Source organism: Cyanistes caeruleus, chromosome 5 (genome assembly GCF_971803275.1).
Source record: "Cyanistes caeruleus chromosome 5, bCyaCae1.hap1.1, whole genome shotgun sequence".
NCBI classification, from domain to species: domain Eukaryota; kingdom Metazoa; phylum Chordata; class Aves; order Passeriformes; family Paridae; genus Cyanistes; species Cyanistes caeruleus.
Genome location: NC_141705.1, coordinates 16,858,964 through 16,878,794, shown reverse-complemented (window position 1 = coordinate 16,878,794; position 19,831 = coordinate 16,858,964). Strand labels below are relative to the sequence as shown.

Sequence of the window (19,831 nt, the reverse complement as noted above, 5' to 3'; positions counted from 1 at the left end):
AACAGAAACTGTATTTGAAAGTTTGAAAAAAGTACAAATTGCAAATTTTCAAGACTCAGGCCTGAAAGAATCGAATGAAATTCTGTTATCTAAATGTACCTGAGGTGACCAAAAGCCCGTGGTCAGCACTATTTAAGTACGCTTAAATTTGTCCAAGCAAGAATAGCTGCAATTCTGTGATGAAATCAACAGAACTACTCACCTGTGTGAAGTGTCTTCAGTTATAAGCCATATGTTAACCAGGGTTAACAATAGTCCTACTGATTTCAGAACAGTTGTGCAACCCAACATGGGTAAAAAGAAACTAGACAGGTTTTTTGTAAAGGTAATTCTTTAACAGCTATTCCTGGGCTCTGATAGAAACATTCCATTCATTCTTAATTCCCACTTCACTGGAAAATCTGCTTAAAAGTGAGTCTCTGGACTAAACCTGTTTTTTCCAGTCAACAAAATCTAGATTTATTTGTAGTCAGTATAAATATACCCATACAATACAATTCCAGCCTGTATGACTTCCATACACGTTTTTCATACTGTGCTTTGTTTTAGGAGTCTGAAGTGCTCCTCTGTCAAAGTCATAACCTCTAAAAATGGGGACCTTATTGTAAATGCTGACACAACTTTAATTATAATAGCACTACCGGATGATGCTATAATTTTATGTTACAAAGAATGTTGGCAAGCCAGTTGAGTTTAATTAGGTCTGCTAGCAGTACAGTAATAAAAGCATAAAGATTTCCCATTTATCACATCTGACAGTCAATCAAAGAATCTCCAGTGTTCCTAAATGAAATGTGACCCATTCAATAGCTCAAAGTAAAACAAATTTTTGACTTTCAAAAAACATCAATTTATTTCTCTATATAGCTGTAGCACGTAAGAATTCCCCCTGCCAACATCTTTTTTTGGTTAGAAGGTGAAGTTTTTCTGTGACTGAATAGAGCACTATGGAAACTCCATTTGGGAAGAGGCCATGAAACCATTTGTATAGACTTATACAATTCATACCCTAAAAAAGTTGATGGAAAAGGATACAACTTCTTTATCTCCAGAACTCCAGGTACAGCTTTGGGGTCACTTGATAGGTTTAGCTTTCAGAATTAGCTTCCACAGACATACACACACACACAGGCTTCACGTTTGTCAACCTCATGTGACATCAGTATTTTTTATTTGAGCTTATGCTTGCTCTGCCTGTAAATGTATTTATAGATCCCTGACAAAACTTAATAGGGGTAAAAATAAAATACTGAACTGATTAAAATGGCAGCTGGTTTCAGTGGGACTACTCACAATGTTCTGAGTTTGGGCATATGGTTGAAACTTGCCACGGATAGTCGAGTGATGTTGTTATTGTTGAGAGTGCTGCAAAGCCAAGAAGAAGTACATTAACATCTTAAGAGTTTTTTCACATTTAAAAAAGGCACAGCTAATGAAAGTCATGGTGTACTGTTTCTAGGGATGGATATCAGGAAAAAAAATCCCCACTTTTAGTTGTATCTTTTCTCCCTGTTGAATCCCCAACAAAATACCACGGTTTTACCATTACTGATCCTAAGTAAGAAGTCACAGCAGCCCATAATTCACTCAAAAGGAACTTCCACCAATATTGGTAACATCTATGGCATTCAAGCCAAACTTGATACCCTGAGGTAAAAAAGAGTCCTTGGAGAAAATGACTTGGTTCTCTTTCTAGCTTCTGAGAGTCTGTTTTTTGACAGATCATACTGAAGAGCTGAATGATTTTTTTCCATGAACTTTAATAAAGATTAACTCTGGGCTGTGCTTACATTTTATACAAAATGAGTTACTATAGATTATCCAGAGCTGCATGAACCGTAGGGGAATTTCCAATATAATAGGAGACAGGAATTATAACAATTAAGCAAACTAGTAATTTAAATTTTAGACAAGGTGTTGAGAAATTGAGATAGGAAGTAGAAACAAATCTTAGCCAATTCTTGGCTACACGGGCCCATGATACTTGTATCATAACTACATGTATACCAGTACATGTAGTTCGTAAAGATTCGGGAACTTTATGAATTAACTTGCAGTTAAATATTGTCTTTAGGCTGCAAATAAAATGTGAACAAGCTTGACTCCAAAAAAAGGAAGCAACCAATAGGATTTACAGATTTGACTTAGAGATTACTCATCTGAGCAGAATGGATAATAAGCTCTATGTAACTAGAACAGTAATAAATAATAACACCCACTGAAAAAAGCTTTTCTCTCTTTTGAAAGAGAAAGTATTTTCCTTTTTCTTTTTTAAAAAAAAATTTAAAGTACAAACTAATTTTTACCTGTTTTGAACAATTTTCTTAGTACTATCTGATCTTGAAACACAGAAAGTGAAAATCTCAACATCCTAACCAGGATCAGGCTATATATCCTCCCATTAACCAAGTGATTAATTACTGGTGCAATGTTCAGCGTTTTACTTTTGTGTGCTTACTCATTCCATGCACTAAATCTTTCCTTTGCTGTGCACAAGGGATCTCCCCTGTGTGCTCTTAGGAATACATAAACAGAGAGAAGAATAATAGAAAAAAAGAGAAAAAAAAATTAAAAATAATAATTTAAAAAATCCCAAAATAATAAATAGACAATTTTTGTCCCTTTTCAAAACATAGCAAATATAAAACAACAAAAAATGGCCAGTGTACTGGGTGCATCCACAAAAGGTGTCTTAAGGAATAAATGTCAGTAAATTGTGGCAGAGTTTTGTTACAATGTCCATGCGGTAAATGATGGCACCCACAGTTCTTATTGAATAACTTCTTAAAACATTTTAAAATCATATATTTTCAATGAAGGGAAGGGAAATCAGCCAATATTTCCATAGGAGAAGGCGAATCTACAAATGTTTTAATTTCCAGTTTCAGCTGTTTGATGTTTGCTTTGCTATTTTGTATCTATGAGCTATTTATTTTTTCAGGGTAAAGAAAATTAGATATAGGAATAGATGTAAGGGATACATATGGAATTAAATTATTGTTATAGCTATTTCTCTGTAATGATAAAAATGCTTAATTTCACAATTACAGAGACGTAATTAAAAAAAGTTGGCTCAACACTTTTACCTTAGTGTTACATACTATAGCAAAGATTGGGATGATTGACTTTTTTTCTATTTTATAGAAACTTTTCTTTTTTTTAACATGTCAGCATTATATTTTTCTCATAGTTTGTTTTCCAAATACAGTAGATTTCCCTTAAAAACAAACAAAAAACCAAACAAATTAACCTCAGAAAACCCCCAGAAAACCCCAAAACAAAACAGACAAAGGAAAAATAACATTTCACAGAAAGTCATGGGGAGGAATATTCAGGCTATTTTGTATCTTTAACACTAACAGCCTCTAAAATTCTATAATTATTTAACCAAGACATAAGACTTATTACTTTGGTAAGCACTTCAAACTGTTACTAAACAGAATTACAATCTATTTAAGAGCTTTACCTCGAACTTGAAGTTTGAAATAATATCCACTCTCTCTACTTAGAATAATTGACTCCAAATGAAAACACTATGCATAGTCTTATTTGCTACTCAGTGCATATACAGTATGGTCTGATCTACACAGCTTTCATTTTTTTAAGCCATATTGTAAAGAAAGCTTCATTAGATACAAAATCTTCAGTAGCACTGGAAATATCTATCTCAATTTCTTAAAATGCCATGAATCTTTACATACTTTTTATCACATAACATAATTCAAGACAGCAAATGTTTAGGCATGTATTTGAACAATGCTGATAGACTATGTATATGCATTCACAAAATTCTAACTACCTACTTTACAGAAGGCTACTGTTTTAGAGATTTATTTCCTCTTTTTTCCACTCATTGAAATTAATGTAAAAACTCTACCCCACACCTCAACTGCAAGGATGACCTTTTAAGAACACTAAAATTGCAAGCATTAAAAAATGCAGAAAACATTTGATTTACTTTTTTAAAATAAACATTTAACCCTTGCACTTGTAAATAAAGGCTCATATTAACAAAAAAAACCCAAAACCAAACCATAATAATCACATTCAGCCATCACTGGAAAAAATATTTTGTCACATATAAGAGTTCCAAACATAAAAACCTCAGAGAACATCACAGTAACTGACAGACAGCTAATCATCAACTTAACATTAGATGTACACTTACACTATATTTCACATGGCTTTTAATGTAAAAATAGGCCTGTTATTCTAGGATTGCAAAGGAAAAAAAAAATACCAAATTTGGCTGCCAGTTTCATTCACTCCAAAGTAAAACCAACTAGTGTTTAATAATGAAAAACTTTTACCACCAGCTACTCACATACTCTTTGGTTTCTTAGACATGCAGACACTATCTATTGCTAGAGAAGCTTCTGTTCTTCAGAATATTTAAAAATATTTAAAATATTTTTAATAATGTAAGAATCATATAAATTATATTACATACTATATATATATTATAATATTATATTATAAAATATAAAATGATATAAAATATTTTAAAATCCCCCAAACACAACAAAACCCATATCCTCACCCTCCTCAAGTTGTGGTTTACCAGGTGTGATTCAAATTAACATGAAGTACCTCACTGATACACAAATTCTTTAATTTTTCTTAATGAAGAAAATCCAAATAAAATGTGCCATTTTGACTGACAGAGCAAATATTTCAAGAATGTGTCCTGTGCCTCAGGTTCTTTGGGAACTAAGGCACTTTTCTCATTACAGTAACGATTCTCAGATTATAATTTTGTTGCCTTTAACCTCACTGATAGCTACTTGAAGAAAATGAAAAAAAAATGCAATAATAATAATAATAATAATAATAATAATAATAATCTTCTGTGACACAAAAAAGATATTTTCCTACACATACAAATGTATTTATGCACATAAAATATATTAAAAAGAAGCTATTAACATGGACATGCTAAACAACATACAGCAGTAGTGTTCGCTAGAAAGTGCCTCTTTGGAAACATTCAGATTGTCAAATAGATACAGCATATTGTTCCTTACACTGAGTCTGAAAGATCAAATTGATATTGAGTATAAAACAAAAGCAGTCCTGAAAATGTTCAGCACATCAACAGTAATGGATAATTTACAAAATTAATTGGATTCATTAATGCTGCTGCCCTCCTCCTTTTTAAAATGAAATATATTCTTTTCTTACGGTATCTGCCAACAGCTTTTTTTATTATTATTATTATTATTATTATGTTTAATGGCTGTCTTGGAGAGTAAAGGAGTATCTATGCCTCTCCATATCTTCTTACCATTTTATAGCACATGGCAGTGGATTATTTTAAGACATCTTTTCACCAGCCCATCCTGACACCAGGCTGCAGCTCGCAGATAAGCTGCTGCATTAGTACTCCCCTGACACTGAGCTCTCGCTACAAGTAAGAGATACAAGGAATACTTACAGCACTTCCAGGTCACGCAGAGCCCTAAATGCCCCATCTTCAATACAGCTGATCTGGTTGTAATCCAGTTGCCTGTTAAACAGATTAGGAAGGCATTTGTAAGGGAGAGGCGCGAGGGAAGCCTCCCAAAGGGCTGGCAGGGACAGGCCACGCCAAGGGAAAGGCTCTGGCCATCGCTGCCGCTCGCTCAAGGCTGCTGCTCGGTGCTGGCCTGCTCACTGCCACAGAAATCCCTTTTTGTTCTCAACTGGCTGCGCAAAACAGCCGCGCTGGGAAAGCTCCAGTAAATAATAACTGCACCTTATATTAAATGCCAAAGGAATGCAATTTCATTACATCAAGAAAAGCTATCCATTAAAAGCTCTCAGCGTCATCTTGCTGAAACAATTTCATTAAGGTAAAGGACGGTAAATCACTTAATGTCACACGCATCCCCTCGGTGACCTAACAGAATCCATTTATCAGAGCAACCCAGCTGCATGTTAATTCCAGCCGCCGCGGCAGGGACCGGGGACAGACACCGGTTTTAGGGGTCTCCCTGCGTGTGTGCATGCCTGGAGCAGGTGGGAGGTGGTACCCCCGGGTATGCAGGGGATTTACTGTAATTACCTCCTGGAATATGTCTGCATGCAGAAATAACAGTGTCCGAGGCATTTACAGACCTGTTTACTTATCTCCTTTAGTTCTGCTTTAAATGAAAGTAGTGTTTCTGCTGTAACCTTCAGTATCTGCTTTTCTACAGACTTTGTGCTGTCTGCAGTTATATGCAGATAGCATGTTGTAATGGAGCACTTGAATTCTAGACATAAAACTTAGCACTCCATCCCATACATTATTAATCCTTAAGTATTAAGTTATGAAAAATTTAGATTCATTTCTCTGAAGATGATTATTACCTTTTCAATTCAAAACATTGATACAGCACATACAGCCCAATTAAAAATGTCTGCTTAAATTAATAACCATGTAAATATAAAATCACACTTTCTCTACTGATAAAAGCTTTCCCTATAAATACTGAATTGTCTTATGCATTTCAGGGCATGACTTGCAAAGATGATAAAAAAACCTCACTTTTAAAACTTCTCCAAGCTGGCAGCTTGTCTGCGTCAAATAATATATATGAGTAAATGTGTGTGAACAATACTAAGAAAATGAACAAAATACAAATGAACTCTGCCCTTCTGTCTTCAATTATATATTAGCTAGCAGGGATAATGACACTTTTACTAAAGCATTTTCTGTGATTCTTCTGAATCTATGATAACATTTTACTTTATTAATAAATCATCACACCCACTGCTGAATGTAATGCACCAACTTCTACAAAGTTCTTCTAGTTTCATCTGAATTACTACTATAAGGGAATAAAATATTGTCATTATTGTAACAGTGCCTGTATTTCTGTGTATTGAAAGCTAAATGCGAACTCTCAGTTGTTGAATATGATCTTTAATCATTTTGGTGCAATGTTACAACACCAGTGCTGCTGCAGCGTTGGAATATTTAGGTCTACTTTCTAAGGCTTCTTCAATTTTTAGTAATGAATTTCATTTTACAATTAAGCTAATAGCCTTTTTATTTTAAAGAGGTAAAATATATATACAGTACAATTCCCTAACCTCTCAAACAATTTATCAAAGCTATTTAAATTACTACAATGGCATGAAATGTTACCCTTGACACAATACAAAAGAGAAATTGTTTCCAGACAAATTGGAAAAATCTTTTAATGCCATCAAATTTGCCTAATGCAGTCTGCAGGTTAATCTGTAAAAGGGTGAGCTGTATGTTTGCCCATATCTTATTATCCTTAGCTGTCAATGTATAAATCAGTGCTGACACAGCTTCTTCTAAATCATCCGTATTATACACAAAGGAAAATCTTTTAAAGCGGAGAAAGCACTTGAGCAAATCTTGTCCTACACAAACTGAAAGGCAGATTTCTTCCACTAGACTGGCAGCAGTTTTGGTGATCCTGAAAACTTTTGGACTTCTTCCTTTAATGAGTCACCATGATCACTACCTTAGTGAAGGGTGAGTTGTTTCCATTTAAACCTTTTTACCAGAAAGATTATTCTGCTTGCACTGAGCTAACAAATTGGTTTCAGTTTGAGGAAGGGAATTTTGCATATGGGACAGGGAAAATATTCCCTAGTTTTAAAAATTACTTTCTTTGAAAGATGCTACCATCTTTATATTTTAGGTTATCTTCCATCAGTTACAACCATGATATAAAAATGATTAGACACACACGATGAAGAACAATTGGTGTGATATATATATATATATATATATACACCTACATTTATTCTTTAAGCTATGAAAGGGACATGACTTTGAAGACTGTGTGACTGGCTTGAATAGCAATTTATGGTAAAAGTAAAGGTTAAGAGTAAGGATACCTTACACTGCATCTATGACCCAAACAGAAAGTTAGACAATATTCCACAACCAGTGGAATTAACTTAATCATTAACTTATGATCCCCTTCTAACAGATATACTGAAGCAATGTCTGTCTTTTGATAAAATTTGTTCTCAATAACAAGAATGTATTAAGCTGTGTCTTAAGGCACAAGCAAGAATACTAGAAATTAGAAAGTACATATTTCTCATTTTATGTTTTATTGTTTAAGTACGACTTTCAAAAGCACGCATAAAAATCTCCAATACCATAATGAAAGTTTTCTCACCACTAAGCTATTGACTATACCAATAACCCTAATTCCATCTTAGAAAGCTTTTTTTCCCCTAAGAGCTGTTTTTCTTCTTTTCAAATTATTAGAACACTCTGACAACCGAAGCAGACCAGCTTTCTCTTCCTTCCCCTCTCCTCAGTTTCTCTTCATCATCTTTCTGCCTGCACCATCTCCATTTTGGGTCTTTTCTATGTGGTCTCTCCATGCTCTTGTAGATTTGGTGTTCCTTTCTGTCTCCACCATTCACAAAGATTCGGCAGTGCTGTTCCTGTGAAGCTCATAGGACACCAAACAGTTGTCACATCCAAAATCCTTCCATCATCCCAGAGCATTAACCGGATTTTGCACCCATGTCTGCAGCATTACCTGGGTATTTTGTATATGAAACAATCTAACTGAATTAATCCACTGCTTCTTAAAATTTCAATGTTTATGTTAGTTTAGCAACAAGAACTAGTAAGAATAATAAGCATTCAACTAATAATATTCCTACTTTAAAATGTTTTTTATTTATTGCTCTTGTGAATACATCTTATGCTGTAGAAATATATTGCTAACCTATATTTTCTTCCTTTCTGGCATATGTTGTCTACCAGATAATGATAAATAAATATCTTAAAATAAACTTTGTTATCCCACAAGGAGAACATTTAATGACTGACAGAAGATGTTGCATACATTAAAAACTACAACCCTAATACAGGAAAAATCCATCATCTCACTCTTGACAGAAAAAATCGCCTTTACTCATTCCTAGAAAGTTGAAAGTTGGAAAAGTTGAATTCAAACAATTGTCTGCTTTACTATCCTGCCCTTCACAGTTTGAGGACACTTTGTGGTCCTGTGCAAGAGCTACTTTTTTCAACTTAATTGAGTTATATTTCCTATTTCTTACTTCTCCATTTCAAGACAAATCAATAGTTTCAGAGGAATTAGTTAAAAATTATGCAAAAACCTCATGCCAGAACTTACTGTTTTTATCAAACTTTAAAGAACTGCTTGTTTCCCATGACTATTAATATTTACATGCAAGTAATGCATACTTGCTGAAGAAACTAGAAGTTTTAGAAATTAAAAGATTTATAGTTCAATTGCTCAATCCTCTAAAAATTGTCTAGAGCTCTACTTGGTTAATCCCAGAATTATCTTATAGGAGGAAAATAATATTAAAAAAAAGTAAAAATGAAACAGAAGAATATCATCAAAAGGAGGATGCACACAAAATGAAAAATTTATATGTTATGTGATTCAAAAATATTGTCACATTAATGAAAAATAACTTTTAAAAAGAAAACAAAACTTTAAAAATAGTGGCCCAAAGGCCACAGGGTCACCAGCCTGCTTGGCAAAAAGAGGTTTAGGAGGCACTAGAAAAGTGTACCTATACTTTCCTTCATGGCTTCAGAGCTATTTTTTATTGTAATAAAAATTTTAATCATACACAGAATATATTTCACTACACCCTGTGAAAATCCTTCTTTATGTAAACTTGAAATGCAGGTGGCTGAATAGACTAGCAGTCCAATTGAGATTCCCAGTAAGAACAAGCATGAGAAATATTGATTTCTTGATTATTTAAGCATATCTTAACAAGCAATGCATTTGAAACAGCACTTGTACAGATGAATAGATAACTATACTTCCAGTTGCAGTGGCATTTTATGTGCAATCTGTGAAGAAATAGGGAATGAGAACATTTTCAGCAGGAATCTCCTTTTCAACTGCTAATAATTGAAATTAAAAAAAGTCCAATCATTCCCAAAAAAAGATTAATACAAAATTCATTTACTTCTTTAGTGGCAGCTTTAAATGTTTCACAATCAGCATAAAAGAGGCATAAGGGAAACAACAAGTAATATCAATCAAAGTTTTGGACAAAGCTTAGTATAATGGGAACGACTCAGGCGGGATGCTGGTGACTGCCTCCCTCTTCACTGATTCTTCATTTTCCCAGGCAATTTAATGTGCGAAGCTACTACATTGCTCTGCAGCCTTTATCCCTGGCATGGCAGCAATAGTCTCCCCCACTTGCTGGGAAAATGGAACCAAATGAACACAAAGAAGAGAGTAGCTGAAAGAAAGGCCAAGACCATGACAAGAAAAACAGGACACCAGATCCTCGCACGCAATACAATGAAAACGTGCCCTAATGTTTTTGGTAACATTTGAGACTGCATACATTTAGCATTACAATTCCACCATGATATCGGTTTATTCCTTTGCATCCTCTGCCAAGTATTGATTACACGGTGATAGAGAAAATTGGAATATTACAAAATTTTAAAGATTTGAAATGGAAAAGTTCTAAGGCCAAAATCTACTCAAAAGGAGAGCATAGCACTATTGTTCTTTCAGTGGTGCCCTACATTTACTAGTAACTCAGTTATTTTTCTTCCTAATTCAAATAGCTTCAAAAACAACCCCATTCAAGCTTACAATCTGGGCACCTAAAGCATTTTCTTACCATCTTAAATACAAACAAAATTCCAGATGTTGTGAAAATTTAAAAATCTTTCACATCCAGTGTGAGTACTATGTCACCAGGGAGGGTTATGAAATGTTCATTAACATGTATATTAAAAAATCTGTGTTTATTTTCCCATTTGTATGATAATTTCTGTTTATTTTTTAAAATCGTGGGTGGCACTGTGTTCTCTGAAGAATCTAATGTTTTGAGGAATACTTTTCTCCCTAAAAAATTAGCAAGTTAGGGGTAACTTTCAGAATTATATCCAGAACTTCACATTAATTTCTCTTAAGTCCCAGATCAGTAGCTGTAGGACATACAGTGTACATGACTCTTTAAGTCATTCAAGAATGTTGGTGTCTGAGGCACTTCCTTGAATAGAAACATTGAGACTTTGACACACTGCAGCTATTTTGTTTTTCTTCATTTGAACTGTCAAAATAAGGTTTCTAGTCTGGTAGGCTACTACAATATAAACTTCCCTCATTTTTTGTCATTTTTACTGAAGAAATGAATACTTTGCAAACAACAGGGCTGCAGTGGTGAGAGTGAAGCCAGGGACTTCTGAGTTCATGAGATGGCACCTGGTGTTGGCCTCCCCAGTAGAAGACAGAGTCCAAACAGGGCCACCAAGATAAGAAGGTTGAAGCAGATGACATTTGGGGGTGGTCTGCAATAATATCATTTGTTTGGCCCTCAGAAAAAGGGGAAAGGGGGATCCTATTGCTGCCTACAACTGCCTCAAATGAGAGGACAGAGCCAAGCTCCTCTCAGTCAAAAGGCATAAATTGGAAACCGGGTAATTCCAATTAGATGTAAATTACATGTGTGGAGCCTGAATGTTTCTCAGTGTTTGTTATTCTTTTTTACTTCAAGGGTGTGGCAGGTTGCCCAGGTTGTCAATTCTCATAAGGGCTTTCCCATTTTGTTTTTATCTTCTACAGAATCTATACAGTGAGCATTACTAAGATGTCTAGAAGGAAAACATCATGGATGCATTTTATGGAGACTAGACGGCTTCTTCTGAGAAACATCAAGAGGACTAAAGCTAACATACTACAGGAGGTTACAGTGGAATTATCAACCTTAAAGGAACCTCATTCCCTTTGCTCTGCAAAGACTAAGTATATAATAAGGTATTTTCCAAAATATTCCAACTCCTGATTCAGAAGGAAGGTATTTGGTGGAACAATGAAACACAAATGAAATACAACTTGTAAAATTCTCGCTATACCTTTCTTCTCTAAGTAATGACCAAGGCTAGATGGAATGCTGGGGTTTGTCTCTCACATTCTGGAAAGGCACAACAGCCTGATCTAGTTACATAAACACTGTGCTAGAATCCACCCAACTCACCCCATGAACTCATTGGTCATTCTGCAGAGTGATTTTAGAGAGATCATGAAGTTTTCAGATTAGGGGTTTGATTTTATTTTATTTTTTTACTTTTCTTTTCTGGGACAACTAATGAGGAGATAGCTGTAGAATTTATCCCATCACAATAAAATATACGCCACAGATATAATTTGGAATTTGTGGAAATTCTATGGCATTTATGATTTTATTATTTAAAATTATCTCCTGAAAAGAAAAAAACACTTTAAAGGGCAGATCTACTGTTTTATGCAAGCTTCAGACATAATTCAGGAACCTTGGCTTAAAAATGTGCACTAAGATAAAAATAGTGTCTCAGATAAAGATTAGCATCCAAATGCAGTTTTTAACAGGAATTTTCTTACAATATATAAGTACACCTATATTCTAAACTACTTCTTTGTCACTAGAATATTTTCAATGATGCTGCTGTTTTTACTACCAAGGTTCCTTTCTGTGGCTGTATAGATTTTCAAACAGAAAAGATCATGCAGAAAAATGCAGGCTTCTTGTAGCCAAACTCCTTTTTGACCATGCACAGTGATGGGACTAGTTCTGAATAAAAACTCATAATCTGTCATTTAAACAAAGTAACAAAGCTGCTTTGAGAATCACAAGGACTTGCATGTTTTGGGACACAATAGAGTTGAACTTAATGATTTTTTTCCACTGAAGTATGACAGAATTTCTCTGCAGAGAAGAACTGTACTAGGCCAAATTCTTGGGCATTCTGCTATATCTTCAAAAATACATTTTCCTCACTGATTTGTGTGCAGTGCTGCAGGCAGACAGAAAAGCGAAGGGCTTCCTGTCCCATCATCTCCAATGCAGGATACATCACAACACTTCCTTCACAATCACAGAGCACTCCTGTGTTCAAAGCAGTACAACTATAAAGTTTGTCTTTCTATTTTAGCACTGGCAACTTCAATTAATAATTTTTTTTTCAGCAGGAATCACATGAAAGCCTCCTATAACCTAATATTTCCCTATATTTATTGTTGCCCCATAAGATAGCAATCATGTTTCTTCACAGTTGTATCATGCTGGAAGCTCCACAGTCTTTCTGAAACCCTCTATTTTATGTCCTCTGCCTTGGCTGTTTATCAGTGGTGAGTCCTTAGCTTACAGCAGGGTAAGTTATAGCTTTTGAGAGCATGACCTATTGTTTCCTACCACAGAAGTTCATCACAGTCTTCAGGTTGTTGGGCTTGTTCAATCCACTCAGCTGACTTACCACTCTGCACAAAAGTTGAAAAGTCACTGCTTTGCTTTGTCTTGAAATTCACATATTTTCACATTTAGAAACAATAAGCATTCAAAACCTGCCCATGAACTTCAAAGTCACTATCTCCAGGAAAGTATCTTTCTTTTAGAAAAGACAACAAAAGAAAACTGAGCAAGAAAAATAGTTACACAAGTATAAAAACATATGCTAGCAAAACTAAATAGCATGACCTTTCTTCTTTGCAAGCAAACAAAAGGCAAACTACTAAAACCAAAGCAAAATTATTTTTTCCATATGAAACCATAAAATACTTCAACTTGCCTGACATTCAAATATTAAACTCAGGTTTCATAAACTAACAGTTATAATGCCATGTTGTCTTCAGCTCTACTTCAAAGTTTTACATTTCCATAAGGCAATTTGAGGATGTTTAAGATATGTTATTTTGCCAAAGAAAATGATAAATATCAGTTTCATGTAGATATTCCTTAAGCAGCTATAACAATTCTTATAAAAAAGATATCTGATACAAAAAAAGAACACTATATCAACAAAACATTATGATCAGAATATATGGAGGGAAGAAAATACTCACAGATTTTTTATGTCTACTGCTCCTCGGAATGCCTTCCTTGGTATTGCTTGAATCTGATTTTCACTAAGATCACTAAGAAAAAAAATAAATTAAACATAAAAATGCTATATGTATATATATTTAGTTTTGTGTATAAAAAAAAAATTCAGCCGTTATGGTTCAGTCAATATTTCCAATGAAATTTATTTTATTACATTAACTGATTTGTAATTGAAGAAAAGAAGTAATGATAATAGTCAAAATAGTTTATCTGTGTCACACTAAGTAGTTCCTTTAGAAAACAGCAACATACATGCCAAAATAATAATAAAAAAGCAGAAGTGTTTCCACTTTTCAACCATTCCAAATCCATTTTGGATAGTATGTTCAGTTTTATCTAAGGAAGACTGAAATCCATCAAAAAGAACAAATAGTGACCTATTGAGAAACAACAATGAAGTTCTGTAATATCGGAGATCAATATGTTTCTGACTTTTGTTTTAGGATCAAACACCACATATTTTAAAAGAAGGAATTAAAATACATTCTGCAGCAGATATATAATATTCCTCCCTAAAGTCCCTGTATGATCAGCTGTACCACGCTATCTGAAATTATTATCTTTTACAAAAGAGGAATATTATTAAAATAATTATAAAATTATTGCTCAGTAGTGGTTGTTTTGGGGTTTTTTGCTATCAGTATGAATGAACAACCCTTTACTTTTTCCGAAATTCAGACACATTTTTGTCCTTCACAGGTCAATACTGGAAATAAAATCTAGAGAACTGCAGGCTGTAGCAGAGGAGACAGAGAAAATAGAAAAGGAAAAAGCAAAAGCCAACTAGGATCCAGAACTTTCCATTTCTGTTCTGCACTCTTGACCATGATGCAGTGCAATAGACAATGACCAGTACATTGAAGTCTTTATTGCTGTATCTGTACCACATGCAGTTTGCAGGTTTCACCTCAGGCAGTAGTTTGCTACCCTGGACCAAATACACCTATCACACATGGTACATGAATGCTTGAAGTCTCACAAGGGGGCCTATCTTAAATATCTGCTGTATTAAAATTATGAAATCCCATCTTCTTCTGGAAGCCTTCCAAGATGCACCTATCTATTCACAATATGGGGAACACAATTACTATTTTTATCATGATATAGGGAACACAATTAATGCTTTCTTGAGCGTCTGAATAAAAATGTGTAAACAAATCAGATGTGTACAGGTGCTTCTGCAGAGGGATTCTAAGTCCATTTACACAGCAGTTTTCTTGTGGTTAACTAGATTTCATTTCACTAAAACCAATCCAGGATCTTCAATCTAAAAGCACGCCAAATGGAATCCAGCTCCTGACAGAAGTAAAGTTTCTCTGTCTTGAGCTTTAGTGATACCTTTATAGAACCTTTTTCAGAGAGAATTTTTAGAGAAACATTGCAAAACTGTGCACAGAAATAAGAGATCTAGCTCAGAGTAAGCGAACAAGCATGAATCATTTAGATGATTAGACATAAAAACTCATGCTTTTGATATATTCTTTCTCTAAAACGATATATTCTTTCTCTAAATCTATCATGAGCTCATATTTCCAGTTCTGAGAAATCACTCCTGAAGATCCCTTTCAGATTTATGAACTTTCAAAAGATAATTTGAGGACTTTATAAAATCCCATGCGGCCCAACTTTAACAAAATTTACATCAACATAATTATTTTGAAAAAAATTCCAAAGACATTGACAGCAATTTTGTTTTATCCGATTCACTGCTAATTTATGGAAAATCACTTTCTATTTACTAAACCTTTCATAGTTCATGCACCTAATTGTATTGCAATATCTTGTAAAGTATACTTAAAACTAGACCAAATTTTAGAATTATTAATCGGGTGTGAAAAAAGAGAATTTGTGAGCTGTGATTTAATTTTCAAGCCACCTAAGTAATCTTGAAATGGGATATGACTGCACTGCTCTGACAATAAATTCAGTGGCAATGAATGAAAAAGCAGCCTTCAGCATTTGTTACGGTAACATGATTTAACAGCCTACTTCCTTGGAAAAAAAATCCCTTATAAGTGTAAAATGCAAATATCTATATTTACACTTCTGTTTAATTGACTAATACATTTTACCTATATAAAAACTGTGTATGAAGTGGCTAAGCTAGCAGTAGTGATTTGTATCATGATCAATTATTAGTTTACAATACAGATATATGTAGATATGTATGTAAGCCACTGCCATACTCATAAATATATATTACAGGACATAATGGGTAACGGTGCATTAAGCTTTTCATGGCATTTGATAGAGTATCATCATTCACTATTTTATATAATTAAAAAAAAGTGAAAGATGAGCAATACCGAGGCCAAATGTAAATTATATTTAAAAATCTAATAGAAAATATCAATTGTCAAAATCATTGTTTCCTTGGGAAATTTTGGCACAAACACAAGGACTTACAAATGACAGCTGCTGTGCTGGGTTCCTCAACAGACAATACACTGAAGCTGTCTGTGTGCACAGGTATGTCTGTGTGTATGCAAATGCAAAAGACAGCAGAGTAACTAATTGCATGCTAGATTTACTGCTGGGTCAGCACAGTCAACACCATTTCCGTGTAGCCCAAGCTCAAGCAGACTGAAGTATAGTGTTCCCTGGTAATTTTAGCTCATTTCAAATGTAAACTACTTGACTGCAAAGGTTCCTGACCTTGCTGAACAAGGCATTGTTTAAAGCATACATTTAAACATGGAGAGCTAAGTAAGCTTGGCAAATGTTGTTTTCCAAAAGTAATTTTTTTTGAATGCATCAGCTGGTTTGGAAACTTGGACCTGTTTCTATAACAAAAGTGTAAGTTCATTTCTACACTACTAAATTCTACTTCTCATCAAAAATATGGTTTTCCTTATAGCAGGAAAAAATTTTAGTAATTATTTATTGACTGCTTCAAGTTTTCATCTGCTCAGTGTAAAAAGGTTTCCTTTTGAAAACCTTGAGGGGCTTAAACAAACATTCAACTTTTTCTTCTTGCATAAATTACACCTACATTTCACAACTCAGAAGCTGCGTGTGGTCTTTTTTATTGATCTTTGAACCCACTCCACTGCAATTCTTAGACTGCTCAAAAAAAAGGCCACAAACAGCACAAGGTGCATTGTGACTTTCAAGGGAAATTGGGCAAAAATCTATTTTGCAGATAAAACCAGCCAATTTTTCACGCCATTACATTACATTGATTTGACTTTGCAACTTATATTCTGTAGTGAAGAAAGGTGCAAAACTCCTTTTCAGCCTGATGGTCATTGTATTGCTGCACTTATAACTATGTGGATGTCATCTTCCATTTCAAAAACAGGCAGCCTTTGAATAGAGGCTCTATAATGGCAATTTATCCCCCTAAAATGAATGACTAAGCATTTCAATAATATTTAAGTCAAGATGCAACAAAACATCCTACTTCTCCAAGAAGAGATATGTATTTTTTTAAAAAATGGCATGAACCTGCTTCACAAAGCGTCAATCTGACCAAGATATTTTCATTGGAGCAAATTATTCTCCACTAATATTACAGCCCAAGACCTTACATTAAAATCCAGAATACCTCTGGAACAGAGATTAAAATTCAAAGCAGAATTAAAAATACAGCTAGAGTGAAAAAGCCAAGGCTATCTGCGAATGTCTTTAAATAGAGCACAATGGTCTCGTGAGATGTTTTGACAAATTCATCTTTATGCAGATTCTAGCTGTCATAGAGGCCTCTTTCAACTAAATTGTTCTTGATTCTATTATATAATTCCCAGTGAGATATATTCTAAATTATCAGGTCTGAAGGGGAGTACCTTAGACACTGACCTTTCAAGAAAATTCCTTAGGGCAACTTTGTGGGCTTCATTTATGTCATTCAGTGGTGGGCAGAGCACCTTCACTCCTTGTTCTCCACCCCTCCTCCTCCTCCTCCTCGCTCCAGCATCACCAAACCTGTGCTCAGGTGTATCTTCAGTCTCTTTGAATGTGAGATGTTCTCAAGGACAACTCTCAGGTTTGTTTCCTCAAGTTAAGAAGTAGTACAGGGGTTAAATAGTGGATTGGCACCAAAAGCCAAAACCCAGGTGAGTTAGACGGGCAGCAGCTGACAGAGAGTTTTTAGAGGAGGCACAAACCAGCATCGCTGCTGCTCTAGATGCACAAACCAGCCTGGGCACAGCAAATTGTTTCAGATAAATTTAAGATTTATATATGTCAAGCATCCTTCTGAGTTGTAATATTCTGGCCACAACTCCATTCTCTCAAATGTAAAGACAGAAAACCAAATCCTAATAGCAAACAAAGCTGAACCCCACTCTAAGTGAAGATACACAGTGAAGAATGCACAAAGATTTCTGAATTTTTGCCCAACTACAGCAACTTTTTGAAAAACTTGCATACTATTTTTCTTCTCTCTTTGAAGGTCAGGTGTGTGTTTCTAAATCGAAGACTAAATATGCTGAATCTAAATAATTACCTTTTATAATTAATACAGTCTATCCAAGTATTCAAATTCATCAATAAAAACAGAACAACTATAGATTCTCTAAGATTCCTGATGAAGTAAGTTCTGCAGTTACTGTGCTTATATAAAATATAATTTAGTTTTAAACAAGCTGGATAAAGGCAATTTACATGCAATAGATTCTGTTAAGCACATATGCCTCAGCTTCTAAACCAATTTCCAAAGATTAAAGATTTAATTTGAATATTCTGACAATGCAAATTAACTTGTCTAATTTGAAATTATGCCTAAAAGAATGTAGATTTCTGCATTTCACAAACTGATGAACTAGGGAAAAAATCAATAACAAAAACAGTAACATAAAAAAAAAGCCAAATACCGCTGTCCCACTCCACCTCCCCAACAGCTTCATCTTGTGCATGCAGACTTTTTTCCTACAAGAATACATTGGTAATGATAATGTATTAAGCTTGTGGAAATTAAGCAGGAAGACCTTGCCAAAAACCTTGTTAGTACTGAATCCTTCCTAAGAACAGGATGGAAATGGTACACTTATATTTGTATTTACTGGTTAGTAGATAGAGGTGTATCAGGTGTATCACAGCTTAAGTCCTGTGAACATTTGAAATTCATACCAATAGAAGATACTAACCCGTTCTCAGAAAAAAAAAACTTGAAGACTTATATACAGTATTGCTTTCTTATCTGAAGATAAAGCCCTGAGATAACCTGAAATTAATGATCCTGATGGAATGTTTCAGCTCTTAAAAAATGCAAACAGTACTGCATTGCAGTTATTTTATTACTTAACATGTATGGTTCTCAGCTGAATATCCTATATACACTTAAAAAGGAGTGCTCAATTTTTAATTATATAAATTGAAACATCACATAAAATATCTATATCATAAACTGCTAAGGCTGTATCACAGTTTTGTTGTGTGGTTAAATCATTGTTCGTTCTGAAACACTAAATCTTTTGAAGATGGCAAACCTGCTTGTAAATTTAATTACTTGTAATTTTATTTTCCTCTATGGTTTAACCTCCCTCTGTGTCTGACCAGTCATATCATAAATCTATACTGCCATTCTGTACTTTGCAAAATACTGAGTACTAGGAATGAGTAATGTGTCCTGATATTTAAAGGAAAAGGCAGAAATACTCATCCCAACTACGTACTGAATGCCTACCAGTTTTTTTACGCCAGTTTATAAAAACATCTCAGAAAGTGGGTATTTCATGACTGGTATCCTGATAATTATTTACATATTAGTGACATGAATGAAGTAAGCCTTGCTAAATACTTCTCTTACTGGAAAACAACAGTTTTAACATTAGGTAGCTATATTTTGCATTAAATCCTCCATGCCTGTATAAGTTGGGAAAGTCTCACAGATAATGAGACTACCAGGAATTCAAAGAAATAAAAAGAATTAGAATTATTTAAATTATTTGACTGAAAATGAAATATATTAATTTGGACATGGAGTATTTCACTTGGAATACAAAGATGGTGAAAAAAACAAGCAACATATTTTAGAATAGGATCGTTCAGT

At 34.3% G+C, this 19,831-nt stretch overlaps 1 protein-coding gene across 13 annotated transcripts in view; it reads right to left on the bottom strand.

Annotated features, from left to right (window-relative positions):
• Positions 1-19,831, bottom strand: part of SLIT2 (slit guidance ligand 2) — a 260,073-nt gene that overhangs the window by 95,233 nt on the left and 145,009 nt on the right. For all 13 annotated transcript variants that reach the window (XM_086888866.1, XM_086888871.1, XM_086888864.1 and 10 more), the window contains exons 5-7: positions 13,800-13,871; positions 5,435-5,506; positions 1,294-1,365 (exon numbers count right to left, since the gene is read on the bottom strand). In XM_086888866.1, the coding sequence (XP_086744992.1) occupies positions 1,294-1,365; positions 5,435-5,506; positions 13,800-13,871 (216 nt within the window). The remainder of the gene's footprint in view (positions 1-1,293; positions 1,366-5,434; positions 5,507-13,799; positions 13,872-19,831) is intronic.